The sequence below is a fragment of the Talpa europaea genome, assembly GCF_964194135.1.
Source record: "Talpa europaea genome assembly, chromosome: 9".
In the NCBI taxonomy this organism is placed as follows: domain Eukaryota; kingdom Metazoa; phylum Chordata; class Mammalia; order Eulipotyphla; family Talpidae; genus Talpa; species Talpa europaea.
Genome location: NC_140076.1, coordinates 59,819,878 through 59,847,336, shown reverse-complemented (window position 1 = coordinate 59,847,336; position 27,459 = coordinate 59,819,878). Strand labels below are relative to the sequence as shown.

The window sequence follows — 27,459 nt, the reverse complement described above, 5'->3', positions numbered from 1 at the left end:
TTCATAGTGTGGTGCCTAACCCTTTGAGCCACCAGGGAGGCCTCTTTTTAGTATTTTTAACTAAATTCTTTTTCCTCTTCATTACATTGCCTTCATGAATAACATAGGACAGATATTAGGTATTTTCAAAGAGCAAACATACCTTATTTTACATCACTAGTATATTCTTAAAATTTTGAGGGGTAGTGTTATTTTTAAAAAAAAAAAAAAAAGGAAAAGAAAAACCAGAGCTATACAGCAGAACTTTTTATGGAATATTTTGTAAAGTGTACTTTATGCTTCAGTTTTAGAAAGTACATTTTGAAGATTTTCCTTTTTTATTCTTAAAATGGATTGTGCTTTTTTCCCTTCTTTCTACAGTTAGAGTATGGTTTTACTTAACTTGATAACAATTGTTGGTGATGTCTCAAACTGATATTTATTCCTGTGCTGTCCATTAAGGTTTTTTTAGTGTAGACATTTATTTTTGTGGAAATGTCATAGTTGTATGACATGTTCAGATATACCCGCTAAATGCACCTTTTGAAGACATAACTAAGCTACAATATTTGACATACTGTAATAATTAAAACCTTCACAAAAGTGTTTAGCTCCAAGTGTGAAAGTAATCAAAGGGAGTTGATTCATGTCAGGAATTTACACTTGCTAATACTTAGTGAATAGGACTTAAAGTAGGAAATACTGATCCTTTAGGAGGAATTGAGCCTGATTCTGCCTAGAACCCCAAGATTCCTAGAACTAGGGCAGAGACTCAGCAGATTCATAATTTCCTCAGATATTTACCTAGAAATTCAACAGTTTCCGCACATTTGACTGTTTTGAGTTATATGTACTTACTCTTCTGAACAGTGAAATAGAAATTTAAAAACATACTGTATTCATTCCTTTTTACCATATATTTTCAGTGCAGATGAAAAAATACATTTATATTGTATATAACAAGAATCATACTCAAAGTAGTTGAGGCACATTCCCCATATCTTTAAAGAATGCTTTTAAACACTCGGTAGCCAAAATTTCTTTTGAGTTACATAAGCTTAAAAATTCTGACCTTTTAAATTTTTTTCTAAAAATAGTATGAAGGATATTTATATTTATTTACTACTTTTAAAAAAAAAGATTTATTTATTTATTTATAGAAGCACTGGGTACAGTCAGAAGCGCGGGAGGGTGAGAGGATTCACCAGAGCCAGAGCAGGGAGCAGAACAGGCAGACCAACGAAGTAAACTGCTGAGGGGAGCAGTGGGCGGGGCAGGAGAGGTCTGTGCACCATGTGGGACCCTTGCCTGTGGCCGGGAATCGAACCAGCACTGCAGAGGCTGCAGGCAGCTTTGCAGCCCAGCGCTCAACCTCTGCGCCACCAGGGAGGCCCTATTAATACTTTTTAGTAAATAAGTTAAATGTTGTTTAACTTATATGTATGAGTTAATGTAAGTGTAGTAGTTTAACAAAATTCCTGTTTTTAATTATGAGTTTTCAGATAGTTAATGTATAATGACCTTTTAGACCAGTCATTTACCTTGCCAAGGGCAAATTACAGCCTCTTATTTTGTTTGTCCCTTTCCTGAGCTAAAGGTTGAAAGAGAGCCTATATTTCTCCTTTGTAATGAAAAGCTGTTTCATTACACATGCATTGGCATGTGGTGTGACCAGGACTCAGTTTTGAGTTAATGTTTAGAGTGCAGCTTTAAGACAGGTGAGGTTAAAATATTTCGTAACTGTCATTTACAGGAATTTAGAGATGAACCCTATTTTAAAGAAGAACTTGTGGATGAACCATTTCTGAATTTGAGGGAATCTTTCCAGTCTCAGCAAAAAGAGATGGACAACAACCAGGAAGCCTGGGAGATGCGTGAATTTTTTAATCCTAGATTGCAGGAAATGGGTGAAGAAAGAGAAATGCTTGTTGATGAAGAATATGAGCTCTATCAAAATTGTTTGCAGTCTATGGAGCGCTATGCCTCATCGCACATTCAAGAGGCTGCTCCTGTTCCCTCCATGAAAGAACTTCACTTTGGTACACAGTGGTTACATGATGATGAACTGTCCGAGCCTCAAGAAGCAAGATCCATGATGAGAGTATATTCCCAAGAGAAACAGCAGTATGACTATGGCACTGAAGATATGGTAAGAGTCAAAGCACATCTTCCATCTCCTTCACTACTGCTTCCCCCACTGTTCTTAAGTCAGATAACTTGCAAAAACACAAAGTTTAATGGATCTCTTCATAATTAATCATTTCCCCCAGGATGTACTCTACACAGTATACTGCTGTAAGTATAAGCTTTTCTTCTCTGTATTATACAACTTCTGTTTGGAGTCAGTAAGCTGAGTTGCCCTGTGTTTGTATGATTCTTTTTTTTAGAATTCTTTTTTAGATTCTTTTGTAATGATTCTTCATTTTTTTAGTGTATTTTTTTTTCTTTTTCCTATTTGTAACTTTCCTCAAGGAGACACGTTCTGTATTTCCTACCTAGTGTATTTTGGTCAAGAAAAATTGTTTAAACATATATTGTTGCTTATATCCTCCTCATCCACACTATTCTCTATGTTGTACATGATATTAAATAGAAGTCACTGAACTCTAGAAAATTATCCTTACATTTGCAATGCTGCTTACTTATAACTGGGCAGGCAGGCATTATACTTTAATAGGTTTCTCCTTGCTATTAAATCACCAATAAACTTTATTTTTATAAAATTAGAATTAACTGCACCCTCATTGGAATCTTTTCATTAGGAACATCTTTTTAATGTTTTATTTTCATTTACTTCCTGCTCCAAATTAACTACCAAACAAATGAAAAGAAACTTACTGTGTGGGGACATTTTTAAAAAATGCAACTTAGGAAAATGTTTAGCTGCAGCCTGGTGCCTCCCTCACTGAGGTTGGCAGCTTCCCTGCAGGGATGTGCAAAGTGTGCCTTCATCTGCTCGCACAGATAAAGCTGGTTTCTTTCCTCTCCTTGCTCAGACCCTTTCTCTTTTCTCTTCTGAAAATGCTTGTGGGTCCCTCTGTTGTGAAAGGTGTTAGACTAGCTGCATTTTGGACCAGAGATTCCCCAAGGTAGAGGACACTGGGCAGTCTACCAGAGAACAGATGTTCTGGGATTATGTAAATAACGCACGGATGTGGGAAGAGAAGAAACTGAATTGCCTGCTGTGATGGCATTGACACTGGTGCTTTCTGTCTTTCTACTCCCACTGATATGTCTGTGTTTCACTCCAAATAGAATATAGTGATAAATAGAGCAAATTCTAATTACAGATTACCAAATATTTATAGTCTTCCTTGTTATGTCTATTATATACAACTTTTTTTAACTATCCAAATATAAGGCAACCTGAAATATAGGGCCATTTTAATATTTAACCTCTTAAAGAGCTAGATGAAATAATCAATATATATTCACAATATTTACTTTATAAATTTGAACATTCATATTTTAAAATTTATAATTTTTTTACCTATTTTCACACTTAATGATATAATTTTGTTCAAATTATTTTTTCCCAAAGATTTATTCATTTATAAATAAGATATTTAGGGTTAGAGAGAACTGAGGTATAGGCTAGAGGGGCAGGGAGTGAGAGGATTCACCAGAGACAGAGTGGGAAACAGAACTACAAGAACTGAGGTATAGGCTAGAGGGGCAGGGAGTAAGAGGATTCACCAGAGACAGAGTGGGAAACAGAACAGGCAGATCGACTGAAATACACTGCTGAGGAGAGCAGCAGGCGAGACAAGAGAGGTCTGCTGTGTCATGTGGTTCAGCTCCCTGGCCCGGGATCAAACTCATGCTGCAGTGGCTGCTAATAACTTCATGGTGCTGCTAATTAACCCCTTGCGCCACCAGGGAGGCCCTTTTATTCAAATTCTTTGAATGCGTATTTAATGTCAAGATCTATATTATTACCAAAATCACTTTTTTGAGTGAAAAAATTTATTTTAATAGTTCCAGGAATCCAAGATGACTTTGTATAATTATGATTACATGTAATATTTGAAGTTTGGAAATAAAATGTATTTAGGACCATCCTAAGGTCCTTATAGCCCAGAACCACTTTTTGATCATTTAACACAGCCTCCCAAATATTCCATCTTCATTTCTTCTAGGTTGTTTGCAATACAGTAATTTTGGAATCCATACAGTCAGTCAAAAATGTATCCTGCACTCATTATCAATTTGCATAACATTAGGGCTTAAAAAAATCCCTCTCTTAAGCTTCTTTGGTAATCTTCACAATGCAACCACTTTATTATTTGTTAAAATGTTTTTAAGAGAGTTTGTTTGTAGCAACATCAGTGCTTACAAGTGGAAGAACATGCATCCTATTTACAAGTCTATGTTAACGTTTCCTGGCTTTCAGATTCTGAGAGATAATCTTTGTAGGCTCTCTAAAGGGGAATTGATTAAGATCATTTCAGCCCCAATGTATGTTGCTTAAGCAGTATTTTATTTTCTTTAAATAATTAAATGTTCTTCTTTTGGGTATTAATTCTTTTCCTCCCTTCCCACACTCCACAGTGATGACAGAGTATAGGAAGAAAAAGCTTTTCTCTGATTCTAGGTTCTCTCACTGGGGTCTTAGAAGTTAAAAGACAGGGCATGTGACTTGAGTTTGATCCTCGGCCAGGGAACTAACCCACATGGTGCAGCAGACCTCTCCTGTCTTGCCTGCTGTTCCCCTCAGCAGTGTATTTCAGTAGATCCACCTGTTTTGTTCCCCACTCTGTCTCTGGTGGATCCTCTCACCCCCGCCTCACCCCACCCCACCACCACACCACTGGCCTATAGCCCATTTGTTCTATGCAAAAATAAAAATAAAGTTGTTATTATCTGTAAAAAAAATTCAAAGATAGATTAGAAGACAATAAATGAAAATAAAAGGAGGAAAATAGAAGCAAACTAGTAACATGTTCAGTGTTCTTATAGGGGGGAGAAACTCTGATGAATTACTTAAAGGGGTGGTTAGAACTTGGGCTTATATAGCATCGAAACAAAGAACAGTAAATTTGTAGAGAAGTGACAAGACAAAGAAAAAGAGGTTTAGGATTTTAGGGTCAGCAAACTGTTGGAATATATGTGGAATATTGATGCTTAGTAAGATGTGTGATCTGGATTCCTCTGCTATCTTTGAGCCAGAGTCTGGAGACACCGCCGGTGATTGAGAATCAAGGGGAGAGAGAGAGCTTTTCTACTTCTGCTGTTCATCAGTTATCTTCAGCTGAAAGTCATCCTTATGCCAAAGTGCTGTATACCTGGGTTAGAATATTTTGATCCCTGTAACAGTTACTCCCACACGATCAGGATTGGTTTAAATCTTTATTTACCCTCTTTTCATTTCTAATGGATCCTATGTTGATTTGTTATCTAATGTTACAAGCTCTGTATAGATTTTTAGGATACATTCAAATGTTTTACAAATATGTAATTAGCAAGACTCTCTTATTTAGAGGGTGCCTTCCAAAAGGATAGAAGAACATTATCACTTCTGTCTTCCTTGTAACATTCATTTTGAGCTGTAGATACAGATATGTTTGTAGTGCAAATCATACCGGCTACTTCAGAGTTTATCTTTTTCTACCACCCTTTTACTCCATTTTGGTCAAGATGAAACCGTCAAGGTTTATAAGCTGATTCTTTATTTTTAATTGTGATGAAATATACATTACATAAAATTTAACATTTTAACCATTTTCAGACTTACAGTGCAGCGGCATTAAATAAAATTACATTAGACAGCCATTGCCACCATCCATATTCAGAACTTTTTTATCCCAAAATGAAACACTGTGCACTTTCTCCCCTTCCTTCATTCTCTGACAACCAACCACAATTGTAGTTTCTATCTCTAGTAATTGGACTCCTCTAGGTACCTCATATTAGTGGAATCATGTAATTTTCCTTTTGTGTCTGGTTTATTTCACTTCACATGATGTTTTCAAGGTTTATTCATCTTGTAGCATGTCAGAATTTTCTCCCTTATTAAGGCTGATTAATGTCCAGTTACATGTCTTTATCACATTTTGTTTCCCCGTTCATCTGTTGATAGACATTGGGTTTTTATTGCCTTTGACTATTGTGAATATGCTGATATGAACCTTGGTATTCAGCTATCTGTTCAAGCCCATGCTTTCAGTTCTTTAGGATACATACCCATGTAGATATATGATAATTCTATTTCTCATTTTTTGGAGAAACTACCATGATATCTTCCATAGCAGCTTCATCATTTTACGTTTTTACCAATAATGCACGAAGTTTCCAATTTCTCCTTATCTAACACTTATTTTTTGCTTGTTTGTTTGATTTTCTTTTTTAAGATTTATTTATTTATATAAGCACTGGGTACAGTCAGAAGTGCAGGAGGGTGAGAGAATTCACCATAGTCAGAGCAGGGAACAGAACAGGCAGACTGACGAAATACACTACTGAGGGGAGCAGCGGGTGCCAGGAGAGCAGCGTTGCGCCATGTGGGACCCTTGCCCATGGCCAGGGATAGAACCGGCACTGCAGAGGCTGCAGGCAGCTTCGCAGCCCATCGCTCAACCGCTGTGCCACCAGGGGAGGCCCTTGTTTGTTTGATTTTATATGTGTGTGAAGTACCTCATGGTTTTGATTTTCATTCCCTTAATTATTGTGAGCATCTTTACATGTGCTTATTGACCTTTTCCCTGTATTCTTTGGAGAAATGTCTGTCCAAATTCTTTGTACATTTTTTTAAAGCTCTGGTTCTTTGTGCCTGATATTATTTACCTGAGAATTATTGTATGTTCTCATTTTCTTTATTTAGGAAAAAAAAACTGAATTCATTTTTTAAAAGATCTAATCTCTTGTACTGACTATATTGAAATATCAGATTCAGGTATCAGTTCTTTTATTCCTTAGTTAAATAATTGCCAGTGCCCTTTATTTAAAAAAAAAGTGAAATGGTGCAAATATTATTGTAAAATTTCTTTTTTTTTAAGTACTCACTGTCTCCCATTTCCTTTTTACTCCCTTTTCTTAAAAGTTACTGCTTTCTTATTCTAGAAAACTAAATAGTTGCATCTCCTTTCTTTGCCTTATTTAATGTTTGAATTGAATTCTATGTTCTGTAAGTTCCATTAGGTATCTGATATATTTTTATACTATGCTATAGTTACAATCTGTAAAAAGCTAACAGGATTTGGCACAGCAATTTATGAAAGGTCCTTTTCTTAACATTGAATTCTGACCAATGTACTTTGCTGAAAAATCATAGGCATTGTAAAAGATAGAATTTACATTTTTGTTTTGAACAAACTAAATGTCCAACAAATAAATAAGTTAAGGTATATCCCTATGGTGACTATAATTTCATTATTTAAGTTTATGTTTGTAAATTTTTTGTAAATATCAGAATACAATACTTCAGGGAAAATTGTGTGTTCTGGAAGATGGTGACTTTGGAAAACCATAAAAGATATGTGTATAAAAGGAGGACAAGAGGAAAGTACAGTAAGTTACCAGTTGTGCTTATTTGAAGGTTTTAGGTGTGGGTAACTGGGTATTCACCAGGCAGATATAAGTGCTGGGGAGGGCTGTGCAAGGCTTAGAGCCATGAAAATTCACAAGGTGTTTTGAGATCAGCAATGAACCTATTTAAGATTTGATCCTAACAGGATGCAGAAGGTTGTATGTATTAACCATTGGTTTTGCTTGACTTGATAGGTCTTTTATTCTTCTACCTTGGTGAATGTTTATTTAAATCTACTTGTTAATGTTTATGAAACATAAAAACCTGTTTTACTAGTTGAGGGGAAAAAAGAGACAGGTTTGACTAGCGTGTACTGCAGATATTAAGTTACCAGCATTTGTTACTGCTTACCATAGTATAAACTGTCATTTGAGAAGACCTGTTTGCAGAGCCAGTTTTCCACTATCATCATTATCTGGTTTGAACAACATTATAGCATTCCACATTTTATCATGAAGTACTAATGCATTTCTGTTTTTCTTCCTCTCAAGATGAAAGAAAATTTTGGCATCGATTCCCTACCTTCCATATCCTCAACTGAAGGAAACAGTCAACAAGGCAGATTTGATGATCTGGAAAATCTTGATTCATTAACAAAAAGCAGTCTGGATTTAGGTTTGTGGGTTTTGTTTCTCATAAACACAAATTACATTATTTTGCAATCTTTCAGTTTTATTTTTGTATATGATGAATTTTACTGTCACATTTTCATTATGATGTTTTGAATTTAAATTTGCTTATTAATTTATCTGCTTCAGACTATCTGGAAGGATAAACCTGGCTCATATTTCAACCTAGAACTTTCAGATTTTGTTTTCTGAGAGAGTTGCATTTTCTCTGTTTTATTTTTCTTTTTATTAGCAGTATGGATTAAAACTAGTACCCTTATGCTGAATCTGAAATGTCTCTACTAATATATATTAAAATCTCTGATGCTATTAAGTGATACTGTTAGCTCATTGAATGTGTTGTTAAATATTAATAAAGAGAGGCATATTTTAAACATTTATGAAACATTTTTATAGCCATATATTATGGTCAATTTTGGTGCATTAATAACTTAGTTTCCATTAAAGAATTCTAAATGTATAGTGCCTCTCTTTGCCTCCTTCCAATATTGATTCTTATATATTTTTGAAAACTTTAAAAAAAATTTTTTTGTCATACAACACTGGAATATCAAATGTCATTGTAATATTAACATCTTTAGGTGAGATTGTTAAAGTCTTCCATAGCATTGGGATTTATAGAGCCATTATTCAGGATTTATGCTGTCCTTCACTTGTTACGACTCTACTTTTAGGACAAAGTCTTTATGGGCAATTTTCGTATTGTATAATAATATGTTGTAAGGGGCTGAGAGATGAGAGAAAGCACACTATAGAAGCTATGTGACAGCTTTGTATGAATTCAGGATTCTTGAGTAAAATTGAAAGAAGGGAACCCATAATGGTAAAAAATGAAGGCATCTATGAGATGACAGCAATTGTCAATTTCCTGTGGGTCAGAACATCATGAAATAGTTAATTTTCAATATCTAAGATTCAGGCCTTCCTTGTGGCGCAGGCGGTTGAGCGCTGTACTGTGAAGCTGTCCACAGCCTCTGCAGCTCGGGTTCAATCCCAGCCGGCCTGTGAGAATCCCACATGTCGGGAATCCCATGTGACCGCTCTTGTCTCGCCCGCTGCTCCCCTCAGCAGTGTACTTTGGTTCTTCTGCCTGTTCTGTTCCCCACTCTGTCTCTGGTGAATCCTCTCACCCTCCCATGCATCTGGCCTGTACCCGGCTCTTGTATAAATAAATAAATCTTAAAAAAAAAAACATCTAAGATTCAAGTTGTCCATCCAGTTTTTCTTCATGTCTAACCAATTGTGACTAGGAGAAAAATGGAGCTTTTTAATCCAAAAATCTCTCATTATACTGGTTTTGTTTTAAGCACACTAAATTTCTGTAGTTCTCTGATGTAATAATTGGAGAAGACTTATGGCACAAGTGAATAAATAAGTACATTTATGGACCATATCTGTGTGGGTACCATTGATTATATTATAGCCATGTCAGCACAATTTTGGACCACACGACTTTCTGTTATAGAGGATAAACCTGTGCATTATAGGACACTTAGCAGCTTCCTTACTCTCTAACCCTAAATATCTTTAGCACTCTCACCCACAGTCATGATGAACATCAGAATGTCTCCAAATATGACCATCTAGCACCAGGGGCCAGTTGCCCCTGGTTGAGACCTTTATATGGTCAAGACTGAAAGGAACAGACTAAACTAGAAATATGGGGTGGGTATTGGTGGGGAGGGGCCCTGCAGTTGAGAAGAAGATAGGAAAAGTGATACTCTATGTGACTCCAAAGGTACTTCCTCTGCCTTCTGCTGCCTGTATGAGCCTCCAAGGACTGCTGTAACAAATCACCACAGTCTGGGTGGCTTCAAATAACAGCAGTTAATTATCTCACTGTACTGAAGGCCAGAAGTGGTAAAGCAGGTGCTATGCTACCTCCGAAGGTTTTAGGGCAGAATCTATTGTTTGCCTCTTGCAGCTTCTGGTGCTCCAGCGTTCTCTGGCTTATGGCTCATTTCTCTGATCTGTGCCTCCCTCTTCACATGGCCTTCTGCGCTCCCTCCTGTCTTTTCTTCTGTGTGCCATTTGGACACCTATTGTTGGACGTAGGCCCACTCAGGTAATCCAGGATGATCTCCTCTCGAGATACTTAATTCCCTCTGCAAAGATAATTTTTCCAAATTTCATAGTTTCTGTGAGATGGATATGTCTTTTGGAGGGCCACCATTTAGCCCACAGTATTTTGCAGTGCACTGGGAGTTTATTTTTAGAGCTTTTACCTTTGAGAATTAAGCTGAATTTGTGTATCTTAGACCTAGCCTCACTAGACAAGCATTCATAGCCACATGCTTTCGGGAATAACATTTGAAAGCCTCCAGAATGCCCGGTGGCAGACATGAATATTTAGATTAGGACTAATCATGGATGGACTGAGAAAGTCCTAACATATAGTCAATACAGATTTCAGCAATATGCATAATGAGTTAATTCTACTGAAAATTTCATTTTGCTCCTGAGATCCCTGTCCAGCAAACAGTGGATTGTCTCTGCCTCAGGTTCCCCTATACTAAGCAGTTAACCTGCTGTGCAGCCAGGCAGGTCTTCAAACTTCTCCTTGCCTCTCTCTTTCCACCTATAAAATGAAGAATTTAGGCGCAGTGTTCTCTAAGACCTCTTTGAAATTGGTTGCTCTTTGAACACTTTATTAGTAACAGACAATTTAGATTTATCTATGAACAATAAATTTTAAAAATATTTTTGAGAACCTCTGTATAAAAGACTATCGTTGACCTTATAATTAATTCAAAATTATGTATACTCAAAGAGGATACTCTTCATAGGCTATGAAACTAAACCTGTAAATTAGCATAACTAAGCATGTCACATAGACAAGATAAATTCCAAATCAGCAATGCATCTAGCCACATAAGATTTCATAGGATGTCAGACAGAAAGTAGTTCTGTATCCCAACCTTTCACTTCTCCTGCCTGTAATCTGCCCCCAGTGAGCCCTGGGTGAATTTCTGTTCTTGTACTTAAGAGTCTGGTGCACAGACTTTTACTGTTAATGAAGCCTCTGGAAGGAACAGCTTGTATCTTACTCTGTTATCATGGTGCATGCTCAGGAAAAGTGGGTTGAATGAGAAAGTGATATGCTGTTCACATGTGTTTATCCAACCTCTCATCTCCTGACTTCTTTTGTGTTTTCAGTGGCCGAGTGGTACAATCACCCAATCTCCACTCTACTTGGATTCTTCTTGTTTTCATTTTGCTCACTATTCTATGTATACACCTCACTAACTATAAACCTTTTAAAAATACCCCCACTTTTTCCTGGAAGCATTAACTTCCATTTATTGGGAACATTGTTTTTTGATGTCTCTGTTTTTCTAAGCTTTGTGCTCTATAATGGCTGTAACCCAACAAGTGCACAGACCCTGGAGGACTTGATTTGCTTTATGGTCTACTGGGTACACTTGATAAAGAGCTCTGTAAAGTGTTAACTGTGTCAAGCCATGTAAGAGATGAGAAGTATGTGCCTAAGCAACCCCACAAATAGGAGTTCATGGAGAAGGAGGGCAGTAGAGCAAGCGAGCACCCTTTGAGTAAAGCGTGGAACAAAACGTTTTAAACAAACTGCAGCAACCTGTGAAACCCAGTGCTATAATTTACAGGTTGCATTTACCAGTATAGTTAGGTGGGAACTCACTCTAAAAGAGTCAGTTCTCTATTCTTAAAACTCTGATTTTAGGCCATTTCTGCCAGCAATTTTGTCCACGTCTTCTTCCTCCTCAGTGTGAGGGAGACAGACACAGGCAAAGCGGGGACAGAGGGATGGCAACATGGATTTGACTGCCTGCAGGAACACAGGCCCTGGCGAATAGGAGTGAAGGCTGTGTAGAAATAGGGGAAAGGCAAGTGAGACTTCCCTTACCTCACCCCATCTTCAGATTTTGTTGCATTGCCAATTGATTTGAACCTGATTCTAAAATTTCTAGACAAGATGAAAAGCAGAAGTAGCAGTGAGTTTACGAGATAATTTGTTCAATATGAAGAAATGAAAGAGTTTAAGTGATGCTCACAGAAAAAATTTTAGAAGAACATCTATTTCTCTTAGATACCATTTCTAATTTCCTGATAAGCCGTTTCTCCAAAGTATACCATAAATTTATGGATTTCAAAAAGGCTTTTGATGCATAATTCATTCTGTTTGTATAATATGTCAAAGATTGGCATGGAACATATAATGGATTAGATATAATGGATACTGGGTGGTAGCCTAAGAGTGATTAATGCATTTAGTCCAGCATAGGTGCTGGTCTCTGGCCATGTACACACCATTCTGTACACAGCTCTGCCTCGTTATTCTTTGTTTTAGTGAATGGCAAAATGACACAGATGGCATGTCCAGTACATTTGTGTGTTCCAGTTGGCATAACTCACTAACCTGAGTTTCTCCATCTCTGCAATACAGTTGCTAGTTTCTTTTCTCATTAACACACAGTTTGATGTGAGAATTAACTGAGATAACAAATGTGAAAAAAAAATCAGAAATTTATAAACATAGTCCCTTTAAAAATGTACCAAACCAATAATAAACTCTTAACATCTGAGTACAAAGCTGAGACAGAAGAGGAAGATGGATGGTGAGGGTGAAGGTAGGAGGGGACCCAGTGGAACATGGTAGACGATTATTGAGGCACTGATGGTGGCAGCATGTGAAAGTATACTTTGGAGAAGTTTATTTTATTTATTTATTTATTCATTTATTCATTCATTCATTTATTTATTTATTTATTTATTTATTTATTTATTTATTTATTTATTTATTACTAGATCACAGGTTTATTCTAAAAAGATATAACTCAGGAACAAGCAGATGGAAGAGAAGCATAGGTCAAGGTCCCTTGCCCTCCCCAGTTCTATCTTTCTCCCATATCTCTATATGTCCACCAACTGCAAGCCCTCCAAACCCCATCCTTTACATAGGCACAATTGATTAAATTATTGCCATTGGCAGTTAAACCTAATCCAGCCCCTCTGCCCTCCCATGAGGTCTGGGGCTAGGGTTGGAAGTTCCATACTTTGGAGAAGTTTAAACTTATAAAGCCAAATATACAACAGTGTAACCAACTTGATCACAGTAAACAAAGTGTGTTCATTTAGTTTTTTGTTATTTGGAATTGTTATTTTGAATCAGTGAAATGTCAAAGTGCCTGTAGTGGGACAACTTAGTTTGATAAAGGAAAATTTGTTGTGAGATTAGAATATTATCATAGAGGGATACTTTTGATAAGATATTCATCTTTCTAAAATAACATCTTTTCAATGAGTCCACACTTAAAATTGTAACTCTCTCCTAAGCGAGCCCTAGCTTCCTTCCTGGCTTCATTTTCACATAATGATCATCATCTGAGACTAAATAGTTTACTTTAGTTTACTGTACTTTAACTAATTATAGTTATTATTTATTATAGCTAAATTATAATATATTCTTCTTTATAATATACTGTAGTTTAATATAAGTAAGTCTTCTGCTTGGATAGGACCTGCTCATAGTAGATGTGCATAACTATTTGTGAAGGAGAAGTGATGAATGAAAACATCTGGCATTCACTATCAGCTGGTTTTACTGTTTAGGCATGCTGTCTCCAAATGATATCCAAGGTTCCGACCTGCTTGTTGAACTTCCTGCTGTGGCTCAAAGAAGGGAGCAAGAGGACTTGCCTTTATACCAGCTTCCCAGAACTCAGGTTTCCAGGACTTCAGCATACACAGGAATGTTATCTTCTAGATATGCCGCTGATGCATGGTATGCTATCATTTCTCTTTGTTATCACATTATAAAAACACTTTCTTTTTACTTCTATAAAAATAAAAGGAATAATTATGGCAGAACATTTGGAGAATATAGAAAAACATTATAAATAAATCCCACCTTATTAGATAGTTACTATGAAAATTTCAAACAATTGAAATATATACAATTTTATATTTGTAGTCATATGCAAATGGATTACATGGGGTATTTGTATGAAGAATGGGATGTTAATTAAGAGTTTAATTCAAGTAAGAAGTACTTGGTGACTGATAACATCTTGGGAGTGAGTGGGAGTAGCTGAGAATGACTCTTGTTCCTAGAAAGTAGGTGGATAATGAGACCATTAATTCATTGATTATAGGAACATGAACAGATTGGAAGGGAAAATGATGAGTTCAGCTTAGGACAAGTTGAGGGTCAGCATATCCATAACAAAACAGAGTGAACGCAATTAGAGACTTGATTCTGGGGATTAATGTTAAGGTGTCTCCTAACATGGATAACTGTGTAGATAAACTCCTGGACTTGAATAGTCATCCAGATAAAGTTCAAATAAGAACAAACTGGAATTCTTCAAAGCAACAATATTAAAGGTATGAAAGGAAGATGAAAATAGCGAAGTGGAGTGAACAAAGAATAGAAGAAAACCGATAAACTAGAAGCTTGCTTAGAAATCAAGGAAAGAGAGCATTTCAACAGAAGTGTTATTACTGCTGCAGAGTCTTCAGGTAGATAAGGTGGAAAAGTTTTCATGGGATTCATGTGGTTGCTCTTGGAAAACACACAACAGTTTCATTAATGTGGGAAATCAGGGAGTAGCGGTAGACTGAGAACTGAGCAGAAGGTCAGAAACAGCCGCAGTAAGAATGCACTGATTTTTAGAGAATCCTGGTCATGAAAAGAAGCCGATAGAATGCATATTACCTAGACAACTGGAGGGTGTTTTATGGTATTGTTGGATTGTGACAAGGGGGAGCTCTGTGTGTGTGTGTGTGTGTGTGTGTGTGTGTGTGTGTGTATCTTTCTGGAAAGGAATATGTAGATGCTAGAAAGAGAGTGATTAAATATAGTACCTGGAAAGAATGGAAGGATGGAGGAGAAGAGGACACTGTGCAAAGGAAAGATTAACTTTGGTAGGTTAGTAGGAGAAAGTCCTTCTCCTAGAAACAGGTAGCAGCATTGAAAGCAAAGTCCAAATGTAGATGCTCTTTGTACCTTGGAGCCTGAAATCCCAAGGGGTGCTTGCCCAATAACCTTGATTTTTTTTTTGGGGGGTGGGGCCTATTTAGGAGAAAGGTTACTGATTAGGAGTAATGGAAGGCCAAAAAAGGGTGGGCATTAAAGGAGAGGTGTCTAAGTGAAAATTCGCTTTTGAAGAAAAGGTAGGAGAGTAATGACTTAATGGTGAAAGGGAGTTTAGAAAAATGCTGGTGCCCTTCCCACTTCCCAGAGAGTGGGGCAATGAGCATCTCCCTGAGCGTGGTATCCATGACATCATACCTGAGTGGGGTATCCATGACAGAGAACCAGAAACTCTTGAGAGAACAGAGGCAGTGGAAGGAATAGTGAGTGAAGAGGTTAGGGCATAGGGTGGAGTGTTTACAGTTCAAGATTCCACTGAGCATGCTGGGAAGTTTGGCTGGGCAGGCCTTCAGGGAAGGGTATGGAAATGGCAGTACATCTGAAAGAAAAACTAGAGGTGTAGAGCACTGTGAGTGTAGGAAAGTAGAAGTGAACAGCAGAATGGGAGAGAGAGACAGGTGGAATTAATTTTCCTTAATGTTCGTGTTTTTTTTAATTATTATTAAAACCATAGTACAAGATGATTCTGTGTTGATATATGAAGTGTCTTAGACTTACATGTTATCACTTTGTCCAGCAACCTATGACCTTTCCTAGAGTTTTAAATAGAAACTTCATAAAAAGTTGTTCTGTGTACCTCTTCATCTCTGAGTGGAAAGAAAGACAGATAGGTTCAGCTACTTGAAGGAGCCTGTTGGCTTTTCACCCAGCAGTGCTGGAGCAGTGCACAGAGAGAGGTACTGACAGGCTTGGTCCTGGTGTGAGCCATCTAATCAGCTCCCAGAGGAAAGCAGTGTTGAGCAAGCAGTACATTGTTTCTTTAGGAGAGATGTCTGGAAGTAGAAGGACTAGAAGAGTTTGAAACATGTTTTATGACTTTTCATGTGGTCAAATTACTTTTCTTCCATCTTCAGAGAAAAAGCCATCCCATAAGCTTTTTCTCCAAATAGGAATACTCCAAGCTAATTTCTCATCCAGCATGGACATTTAAGGACTCCAACCTAATCCTTGTCTTAGGAGATCACTTGCATTTGAGTGGTTTTTTTTGGCTTGCTATCATTTAAATCTCAAGTTGTACAAGAGTTCCTGTAAATCATACCCCGTGTTTAGTCTTTCAGAGTATGCTCTGTGGAGTTAGGTTCATAGGTGGGTATTTATTGGCTCTCTGGACCCTTCTTGAGTAATGCACAGATTCCCTTGGAAGACAGTCTTTCAGATCATTGGGATGTCAAGTGGTGCTAAATGGTATTTTAGAGTTTCTTCTTTGCATTAATTTTTGTATTGGACCCAGTTGCATTATTTAGTGTGCATTGTGCTTTTTCATCAAGCCAACTTCTCATCTTTAGAGGCAGGACTAGTATTAAGAGGTCAGACACACCTTGAAAGTGGAGTTCTTTAGGAAGGGGACTGTGTGCAGGCAGGGTAAGGTAACTCTGGAAAGAACCCAAGTGATCTTGTTCTGAGTACATGCTCTTCATAAGGTCACCTGAGATGACTTCAGAATTACCCTGGTGTTAGTCTTTTTCTGATCCATCTCTATCACTACCTGCTGCCTGAAGACATGTGGGTGTTCATCCTGGGAGACATAGGGATGCTCAGATTATAGCAGATCTACAGGACAGATATATGGTGCATGCTGTTCACATCTTCCCTCTTTATTAACAGCTACATGACCTTGATAGGGCTTTCCTTGTATTCCTGTTTCCTCACTTATAAAGTAAGTTTTTCTGTAGTTTTAAGTGAGTGAATATAAAGGACTTCCCTAATGCCCTGAACATGATAAATGTTTAATGAAAGGCTGGCAGTGATGCTGGTTGACAGTGATAAACTGTCATAATGCCTATGGTCATTCATTGTTGCTGATTTTATTAAAATTCTTTTTTTTTTTAAAAGATTTATTTTATTTTATTTATTTATTTATACAAGCACTGGGTACAGTCAGAAGCGTGGGAGGGTGCGAGAATTCACCAGAGCCAGAGCAGGGAGCAGAGCAGGCAGAAGGACTGAAGTACACTGCTGAGGGGAGCAGTGGGCGGCAGGAGAGGTCTGCGCGCCATGCGGGACCCTCCTCTGGTGGCCGTGGAGCGCCGGGGATCGAACCAGCGCTGCAGGGGCTGCGGGCAGCTTCGCAACCCAGTGCTCAACCACTGCGCCACCGGGGAGGCCCTTTATTAAAATTCTTAAGGAGGTTGTAGATCTTTTTTAAGTAATATGGTAGGATCAACTTAGAGTAAGTAAAACAAGGAAAGTGTCAGAGGCCAAAGCCTGGAAAGATGATGAACTTGAGATAAAAGATTGTATTAAAAAAAAAATCATATTGTAGATAGAATAGGATGCAAATAAAAAGAAATACTGTTAGATATTGGATATTTTGTTATGAATAGTAGGAGATGAAATAGGAGCTAGGGTGTCACGGAGAAAAGGATTAGAGAAAGGACTTTAAATGGGGAAAGAATTAAATGAGTTAATTTTATATTTTAAGCCCCCAATACAATGTTTGGCATTTAGTGCCTTCCAAATAAATACTAGATATCTAATCCATTTACCTTTGAGTCCAACTGCCAAAAATTAGTTGTAAATTCAGAACATTTGTAGGAGGTTGAGTGTATGGGAGAAAACAAACATGTGCAATTGGTAGAGAACTGCTCTAGAATATGTGAGTGGAAGGGAAAGGGAAAGTTTCCAGAGAGTTTGTGGCATCACGTAGGTGACACTTTCTAGGTTTTACAAGTGCTATTGCAGCTTGGTCCACTCTGCAGATAAAGACAAATGTGAAAAATTAGGGTGGGAGATGCACAGGAATATTACACTAATTAGATGACTAGTCTAGGATATACAGAAAGCTGAAAGAGACGTAAAGTTGACCTAAGGAAGCAACTTTACTCTTTTCATTTTTAATCCTATTATTTATTATTAAGATGCCTAAATTTTAAGGGATACTTTGTTTAATTTGATAAATATGTATAAATTCGTGTTGCCAACATTCCAATCAAGATCTTGAATATTTCTACCACCCCAGAAAGTTCACCCATACCTCTGTGTGTGGTCTTGCTCCAGGCAACTACTGTGACTTCTAACCCTGTAAATTACTTTTCCTGCTCTAGAATTCATATAAATGGAATCATATAGTAGGTACTTTTTTGTTCTTTCCTCAGCACCATGCCTGTGTCATTCTAAACTTTAAGGGAATACTGAATTCTTTACAGATAGTGCTGTGACCTAGTTGCTTTGCAACTTCAAAATCATAAGGTACCATCTGTAGAAGTAACTCTGCTAGTTTGGAAAACACTAGTGCCCATTTCTTTTCAGTTCCAAATGTTCATATTCCTTGTGGTGTGTTACCAAAATTGCTGCATGGAATCTGTATTTAAAAAGGAAAAAAAAAAAAACCCTCAAATGCGCTAGTTTTAACTAGAACTTTCCCTGCTCACATCTTTTTAAGGGGCTCAGTCTACTAGAGTCACTTTATATGTAAAAATGTTATATAAGATACATTCAAAAAGAAAGGTCATCTTACCTATTTGGAGTCTTACAATTTTTGTATGAATTATGTATGAATGAATTTGACAGTTTTATTCACAAAGAGATTGGATATCATGATTCTCTTATTATTAATATCCTTTTGTTTGTTTGTGGAGCACACCTTCTTTGCTTTAAAATCTATAAAGAATGATAACTTTGGGCATTTGTTACAAGGTCTGAAATTTATTTTTAAAAAATGTTTCTATTTGATGGTTAGTTCCTTTAGGGAAAAATTGCTTATAAAACCCTGAGTAAGAGGCAAAAGCTCAGTTGTTTTAAAATTTCTGATTCTGAGCTATTGACCATGTTTAAGCACAGTAAAACTTATAAAATCTGAGGTTAGAAACCCTTTGTTAAATTTCACATGTTTGCCAAATTTCCATATTAAGAGTGTAGTAAAAGTATTTTACCTTCTCAGTTAAATTTTAATTTGGGTTAAAAGGTTGCATTCATCAATGTAAGGTGACTGCTTTAGTTTATATAGTTATCCTCTCCGATGGCTATATTTCCAAAAGCAATTACACTAGTTAGATAAGTTATTCTAAAGATATTTCTCTTTAGGTTTGAATTAACACAACTGAAATAAATTTATACCAACTTCCTAAAGAAAGATATGCTTTGAAAAAGCCAGTGATATTCTTCCTATTGGATAATCCTTTTGTTACAAATTTTATCAAAGAAAACTAAAATGTCCATATTGTAGTTGGTGCTATCTCCCATTGTCTTAAGTTGTATATGAAAGTCAGCAGTTAGGAAATTTTAGGGTTTTATTTTTAAATAGAAAAGCAATAGTCCATGCTAAGTTAGAGTTTCCATTCTGTGTTTTTATTGAAGAATTTAATTCCTATGATAATATACACGTGCCATAATAAAAAAAAAACATGTATTTTTTTTTCTTAATGCCTTTCATGCACTGTTTTTACTTACAACGCTACTGATACAAATGTATAAGTTGTTTTTCTTCACCCATCAACCAGTTCTCTGATTCTCTAGACACTAACCACGTGCCCCACAATTCTGCCACTGCTCGGAATTAGCCCCAACCCCAAGGGCTTAGTCCCACAAGACTGTCCTGATTTCAGGTACCAGTCACAAATCCCAGTTTGCCAATTGTATTTCTGACCAACTAGCTATACTTTGGGTGTTGCCATGACCCTTTTTCAGGTTTGCTGATTTCCAAGTGTGACTCGCAGAACTCAGGAAATGCTTTATTTATAGCTACCGGTTATTTATTAAGGATTCAATGCAGGACTAGGCAAATGGAAGACATACAGAGGCCAAGGTATGGGGCTAGGTACAGTGCTCAGGGTTTCCATGCCTTCTCTGAGGGTACCATCACCCTGTCCCCCACCACAACATCACCCCCCAGCACCTTATATGTACTCCAACCTGAAGGCAATCTGTACTATATGGTTTAGGGGTTTTGTGGAGGTTTCTTTCTGTAAGTATGATTGATTACATAATTGGCCATTGGTGATTGAACTCAATCTCTAGCCCTCTTTCCCTTCTTAGATGGTGAGGGTGGGTAGCAAGTTCTAACTAATCACAAGATGGTTTCTCTGACAATCAACCTCTATCATGAAGCTATCTAGGCACTACCTACAGTCACGTTCTTAGCATATGCTCAGGTATGATAGAAGGGGCTTGTTATGAATAGCATTTGGGAAATTCCAAGCATTTTAGAAGCTCTAAAGTTCTTATATCAGAAACAAAAGACAAAGACCAAATTTCCTTCTTATTATTACATCTATCACAATTTAGGGGTATAAGGAAAATGGAAAGGAAAAAACCTTGGCATTTAGTTCCTACTCTTCAATTAACATTTATTTAAAGGAGAAATCTAAAACATAGCAAAGCATAAAGGTGTTCCTTGCAACAGTAGTCAAAAAATCATGATGTACTCTAAGTGTGTCATCTATTGGGATAGCAGATAAATTACATCAATACTACTCTCTATTAAGATGTTATTAAGTAAAAATGATGAAGGGTGTAATATTGGGGAAATTTTTAATGTAAATTCAAGTGAATAAATTGTAAAGGAAATGAGTATTTGTTGAGCCACAGTTAAATGCCAGTCATATTTCATTTAATCCTTGCTATTATTACAGAGGCTAATCAAAATATGAAAGTTTGTGCTATGAACATAATAAATATGTTCGCATGTGCAACCATTATCTATGGTAGGGTTATGAAGAGTAATGAAGATTATATTTAAATTGGTGAAACCATGGATGTATCATGTAGAGATTGCATTCATCTGCTCATAAACATTGCCCCCACCAGGTTAGCCAAATAGAATTCTATGTTTTTATTGAAGAATTTAATTTCTATGATAATATACATGTGCCATAATAAAAAAATGCATGTATTTTTTTTCCTTAATGCCTTTCTTGTAAAAAGTCCTAAAGAAAAGTAGTCTGTCAGGGACTGAAATATCTTCTTTCTACTCTGCTGTCTTTAACATACCGCTTAAGTCCTTACTGTTGCCTTATGATTTTAAGATGGATGCTTCACTGTCGATATCATCTCTGCCTTCTAGGCAAAGAAGAAAGGGAAGAACTTAGAGTAAAGGGTTCCTGCCAACTGATTCTCTCTCCATTTAATGACTTTTCCTAAAGTCTCATTCAGGGACTTTTGCTTCCTTATCATTGATCAGAGCCATGGCACATAGTTACCATTAACTAAAAAGAAGTCCAGAAAATGTAATTTTTTTTAAAGCTGGGCTGAGTGCCAACTGGAATAAAAAAGGGGTGATGTTGGTAAGGAAAAAGGAGAGAGGACATTTGATAAGTAACCGGCCAGTATCTGTCCAGTCACTTTTCCCTGAATGCCACGATGGTTTTAATCATAAAAAATAGAGTGGGTAAGTAAGGCAGGGCTATTGGGTAGTGGGTGAAATGTTAATGATCTCTATTTCTATCTAGGCACCCATCTACAATCACCTGCTAAAACAGAGCCTGGATACTGTGGGGAGGTTGCAGAGTGTCCGTCTTCTCTGAACTCAGTTCCTCATTTGAAAAACATAGTATAACCTGTGCTTACTTCATGGGGATTTTGTGAAAATACAAAGGAAAAAGTCATACCTACTTTGGGGGCATAGAATAAGAATTTACACTATCCACAGATTATTCCATTTGGTGGTCCAGGGTCAGGGACCCTTTTCATGGTGCAAGTTAGAAGAGCTAAGATTATTTCTCTCAGGAAGATGTACTAATGTCCCTATCCTCTTCGATAGCCTTGCTTTTATAACTTACTGCTCTGTAAATCCAGTTAAGCAGTCCCTTACTAACGTAAATATTGGGGGCCTCCCTGGTGGCGCAGCGGTTGAGCGTTGGGTTGCGAAGCTGCCCGCGGCCTCTGCGGCGCCGGTTCAATCCCCGGCTGCTCCCCGGCCACCGGAGGAGGGTCCCACATGGCGCGCAGACCTCTCCTGCCGCCCGCTGCTCCCCTCAGCAGTGTACTTCGGTCCTTCTGCCTGCTCTGCTCCCCGCTCTGGCTCTGGTGAATTCTCTCACCCTCCCGCACTTCTGACTGTACCCAGTGCATGTATAAACAAAACAAACAAACCAGCAAACAAATAAATAAAGCATGCCTCTATAAAAAAAAAAAATATTGGATGAAACTATGGTGGGAGTAGGTGGGTGAAACACATTACATAATGTAAATGAATTTTTCTATAAACTGGAAAGTGCTTTATACACTAAATATCATGGGGTACAAAAGACAGGAATCATTTCAGATTAGAGTGACAGAAAAATCTAGAAAGAAGGATCAGGCTTACTATTTCATAATTTCAGTTGTTTATGTCAGTTGATACTGGACAGCCAATTAATATCAGATTTTAAGGAATATATTTTATAAATTGACAGGAACAAATATGAAATCATACAAATCAAATACAGATTTTTTTTTTAGAAAATAGCATCTAGAGTGTCACCAATAAAATGTTTTTAACTTTTTACAATATACATCTATGATTTTACAATGTATATCTATGATTTATTTTCTGGTGCTGAATAGATATTTGTTGAGTTGAACATTAAAGCAATATATTTTTGCTTTCTATGTACAGTTAAGTATTGATGAAAATATTTTTGCATTTATTGAAAATTAAGAACTATTTAACTACATATAGATTGTGCAATGTATTAATTTTCTAAGAACCTTCAATATTAAGACTGTGTCATAAATTATATGTGTGTGTTTTTGTTTTTCTTTCTCCTCAGTGAGTTACCCGAGAGAGAAGAAGGTGAAGGAGAAGAAACTCCAAACTTCAGCCACTGGGGTCCACCAAGAATGTACGTTAATGACGCTATTGGTTTCCTCAGTTGGAGAACACAAATGGTTGCTCTTTTTTAATGTAATGGTGTCATCAGTCATTCTCTACTGGTTGAGAAATTGCAATCATGCACATTTGGGCTGATCTAAATTTTAGTTTCATTTTGTCTTATCTAAAGATGTTTAGTCAGGCAAAAACAACTATAACCAATATTAGGAAAATCTTCATCATGCTCTTTCAGAGAAAGCAACTTATGACGTCCATCTATGATAGTAAGTCATGAGCAAGTATCTTTTATCATTGCATCACTCACCCATTCAAGTGGGGCTGCCTAGTGTTTGGTAAAGCTGCTTTCTTTTTGTAAATAATGGTGGTTGTGGTTTCTATCAATTTATCTCTAGCTTCCTGCATGTGTAGCCCAAGCTTGTGCTTTGTTTGAGCTAGCAGAATGTGTTGGGCCCATTGCTCCTGGATATTGTTGTAGCTTCAAGTACTCACCAGATCTACATTTTATGAAGGTTATGGAGGTCTTCCTTAGCCCCACTTTCTAGTCTTCATGCATTAATAATTCCATCACACCTACTCAAACTGTTTTTTTTCCTTGCACATCCAAGTTTTGTCTTAAAAACTGAGGAACTGTTTTCTGAGCAGCTTTTTTACAGTGTGAGTTAATAATTGGCCACACTTGTGCAAGGACAAATCCATTATGTTTTGAATGGCAAGTTTTATTGTATACTTTCTTTTCTAAAATGATGTGGAGGTAGGAAGCTTCCACCTTTAGGATAAGATAAAAACTGTCCTCTACTTAAAGAACCACAAGTTAAAACCTGCTGACTGGGAACAGCATGGTGGGCAAGGAGGCTCTCAGTGGCAGATTTATCTTATTCTGAAAGTCTGTGCTGATTGCCAAATGATAGAGGTGGCTTCTTGATTTTTCACTTTTTTTATTTTTTCTTAATCCATTCTTTACTATTACCAATGTAAATAGAAAGAATGAATCATAGGAAATATATTGTGGCAGGAGATAGGATCTTCAAGGCCTAGCTATATTTCTGAATTGTGAGGTTCATATTTATTACTTTAGAAATCTACCTTTTTTAGAATTTAAACTTTCACATATGCCATGAATTATTGATGATATCATTTTGGAACTAAGTATAATTTCTATAACACTTATAAAAATACATCTAAAAAATATATTTAAAGTATAAATCACAAAGATATAACACAAATCAAAACAGTGATAATCCAAAAAATTGAGTAAATTTTGATTTTTTTTCTCTTGCAGTGTCGAGATTTTTAGAGAATCTGATGTGTCTCTTGGCATTAGTATTGTTGGTGGTCAAACTGTTATCAAACGCCTCAAGAATGGAGAGGAGCTTAAAGGTATATTTATCAAACAAGTTTTAGAAGATAGTCCAGCAGGAAAAACAAACGCTCTCAAAACTGGAGATAAAATTCTTGAGGTAAATGATGTATTTCTTTGAAATATTCTGTAAGACAGTAAAATAATCATTTAGCCCAAATTCCTTCCTTCATGTATGTGGGTGTATGAATATGCACTGGGAGTATTTTATTTAGATGCTTTAATCTGTACCTTGTTTGCACAATTTTATGAGACTCTGAAGTTGGATGGTAGCATACAAAGATATAACAAAAAGTCTTAGCAGACTGAAAAAAAAACTCAATTTTATAATTTAACAAAATGAGGCAGATAGTTGGCCTCATGCTTCTCTCATGCTTCTCTCATGCTTCTCTTTTAACAAGCTCTGAATTTTATAACTATGTATTAGTGAGATAGCCATGCTTATCATTCTAAAGTTGACCTGGAGTTGAAGACTCCATGGACAAGGGGTGAATCCATTGTTATGGGACGCTTTGCAGAGTGAAGGTTTTTTGTGTTGTGTTGTGTTGTGTTGTGTTGTGTTGTGTTTTGCCCTCACTGGTAGCTGGAGATCGACTGGCGCTGCAGAGGCTGCAGGCAGCCTCGCAATCCAGCGCTCAACCATTGCGCCACCAGGAGAGGCCCCAGAGTGAAGTTTTAAGGGCACATCAAAACTCTTAGAATGTCCTGGTGTCTGAATCTGATACATTTCTATGCATTGGGTTATTGGATGACACCATGTGGAATCTCTTCCATCACAGAATCTGCTTGTTCTTGATTCATGCTTCTTGATGTTAAACATCAGTTGTGAAATTTAGATCTGATGGACTGAAGAGTCCTGAGGTCATGGGTTGAAGTCTAGATTATTTTCTCTTTGTTCTTGGGCAAATTATGAAGACCACTTTATTCTCTATTTCCAAAAAAAAAAAAAAATAGAAATGGGAATTCAAATCAATAGCATCATTGTCAGGCTTAAATCAAAGAATTGCATAAAACTCACTGCTTAACTTTTAGGTAATATTTGTTTGTGAAATCAACAAATATATGGAGATGTGGCAGGAAAGAAAATGATCAGAAATCCCTTCCCTTGGGGTGTTTACATGATGGTAGGAGAGAGACAGTAAACAAAATAAGTAATAAGTAGAATGTTAGATGGTAATAAGTAACTGGAGAAAAATAAAGCAGGGAGGAAGAATGCCAGGTGTTTGCAATTAATAGATTTATTTTGGAAAGTGATATTGGGACATATTCGGGAAGTGAAAGAGTGTAAACCATATGGATGGATGTATAAGAGAAGAAGCCTTCAGGCCAAGAGAACTAAAGTGCAAAAGTTAGGAGTGCAAGTTTCCTAGACGTGCAAGGATCAGAAAGAAGTCTGGCATTAATAGTGTACACACAAAAAAGAGAGGGTGAAAGAGGAAAAGACGAAATGTAATGGGAAATCACATCATGTAGAGCCTGGATGGTTGCTTACTCTGAATGCAGTGAAAATCCATTAGAGAACTATGAACACATTTTTTATAAGGATTACTCTGGTTTCTAATGTACTGCTTGCATGATACATGGTTATTTTCATTCCTTCATTTTCACCCTTATCTGTCAGGTTGTTTGAGTCATTTTTTTGTAAGCAACATATAGCTGCATTTGGTTTTTTAATCTGAATTGATAGTCTTCATATAGTAAGTGACATAAATTATTTTGTATCATGATTACAGATATACTTGAACTCAGTTTTGAAATATCTGTTTTATTTTATCTCTTATTAACTTTCAATTTTGAAATATAGTAGGTCCTTGAATAACATTTTTTCAGTGTCATTTTGTTATAACATTCATAGGCAAAAAAGTAATGAATTTCCAGCAGGGTCCATGTTCTATGTGAAGTTTGCACGTTCTCCCCAAGTCTGTGGGGATACTCTTCTTTTCTCCCAAATCCCAAAGGTGCACATGTAAGGCTCCTTGGAACATATAAATTGTCATAGTCTGAGTGGGTGTGGGCCTGAGTGGCTCTACAATAGAAAGGCATCCTGTCCAGGATCTTTCTTCGCTCCCTGAGCTGCCAGGATCAGCTCTGGCCACCTGCAACCTGAACTAGAGTAAGTAGGTTGGGAAATATATGAGTAACAATCATTACTCATTATTAATATTAGAAGTGTTTGAGGTCTTTTATTTAGAAGTTTGGTGATGTTTTTGTGGCCAAAAATATGCCCTAGGTACTTAACTCTTAATTATATTAAGAGTGGTAATATCTGTGGTAAAATCAATTTTATCACTTAAAGTTACAATTTCTAAGAACCTATCAATGACATTAAGTGAAGACTTAGCTGTAGTTATAGATTCATAGGAAATAGCAAAGAACTTTATGAGGCAGTCCCCTGTACCTTCTCTTAGCCTTCCCCAGTCTTAACACAATTTGACACAATACCAAAATGCTGCTATTGGCACAATTCTTAAATCTTACTCACATTTCACCAATTATGCATGTACTCATTTGTTTGTGTGTTTCTAGATCTACTCTCATATAGCCTCTACTTCTTTTTCTCAGTTGAATATTTTGAGGATTAGTCATTGATAAGATTCATCAAGCCACAGGCAGCTTTCTTTTTTTGTTGCTAATGTTTACTGAGGTAACATTGGTTTACAAGAAAAAAAATATAATATATTCTAGGGTTATAAATTCACACCACTACATATGTGAATTATCACACCACAGCCAGAACCATAACACCAATAATCTTCCACTATAGTCCATCAAGCCCCATAGCTTCATTTTAAGTTATTACTATATTTTACTTATTTACTATTTTCCAAATCCTCATTCAATTCAGATGGGAAAATTACAGAGCATTAAGCTTTGTAATTGGATGTCTATTAGGAAAAAAAGTATAAATACTTACCATGGCCTTTTGGACCTTGCAGATTGTGGCTTTATCTCCCTCATCAACCTCACCTCTCTGCTACCCCTCATTCACTGTACTTTAGACTTAACTGTCTTTAAATCCCTAATACATTGGGTCCCTATCATGTCTCTGTCCTTCAGTTTCACTCCTCATCACTCTAAACAGATTCAGGG

The 27,459-nt window shown here is 36.8% G+C and overlaps 1 protein-coding gene across 6 annotated transcripts in view; it reads left to right on the top strand.

Moving 5' to 3' along the window:
• Window positions 1-27,459, top strand: part of PATJ (PATJ crumbs cell polarity complex component) — a gene marked incomplete at both ends in the record, with an annotated part of 267,283 nt that overhangs the window by 78,546 nt on the left and 161,278 nt on the right. For 5 of the 6 annotated variants that reach the window (XM_084244373.1, XM_084244372.1, XM_084244369.1 and 2 more), the window contains 5 exons: window positions 1,733-2,128; window positions 7,996-8,119; window positions 13,720-13,891; window positions 22,951-23,022; window positions 24,292-24,469. In XM_084244373.1, coding sequence (XP_084100499.1) covers window positions 1,733-2,128; window positions 7,996-8,119; window positions 13,720-13,891; window positions 22,951-23,022; window positions 24,292-24,469 — 942 coding nt within the window. The remainder of the gene's footprint in view (window positions 1-1,732; window positions 2,129-7,995; window positions 8,120-13,719; window positions 13,892-22,950; window positions 23,023-24,291; window positions 24,470-27,459) is intronic. The other variant, XM_084244370.1, reaches the window with a different exon arrangement.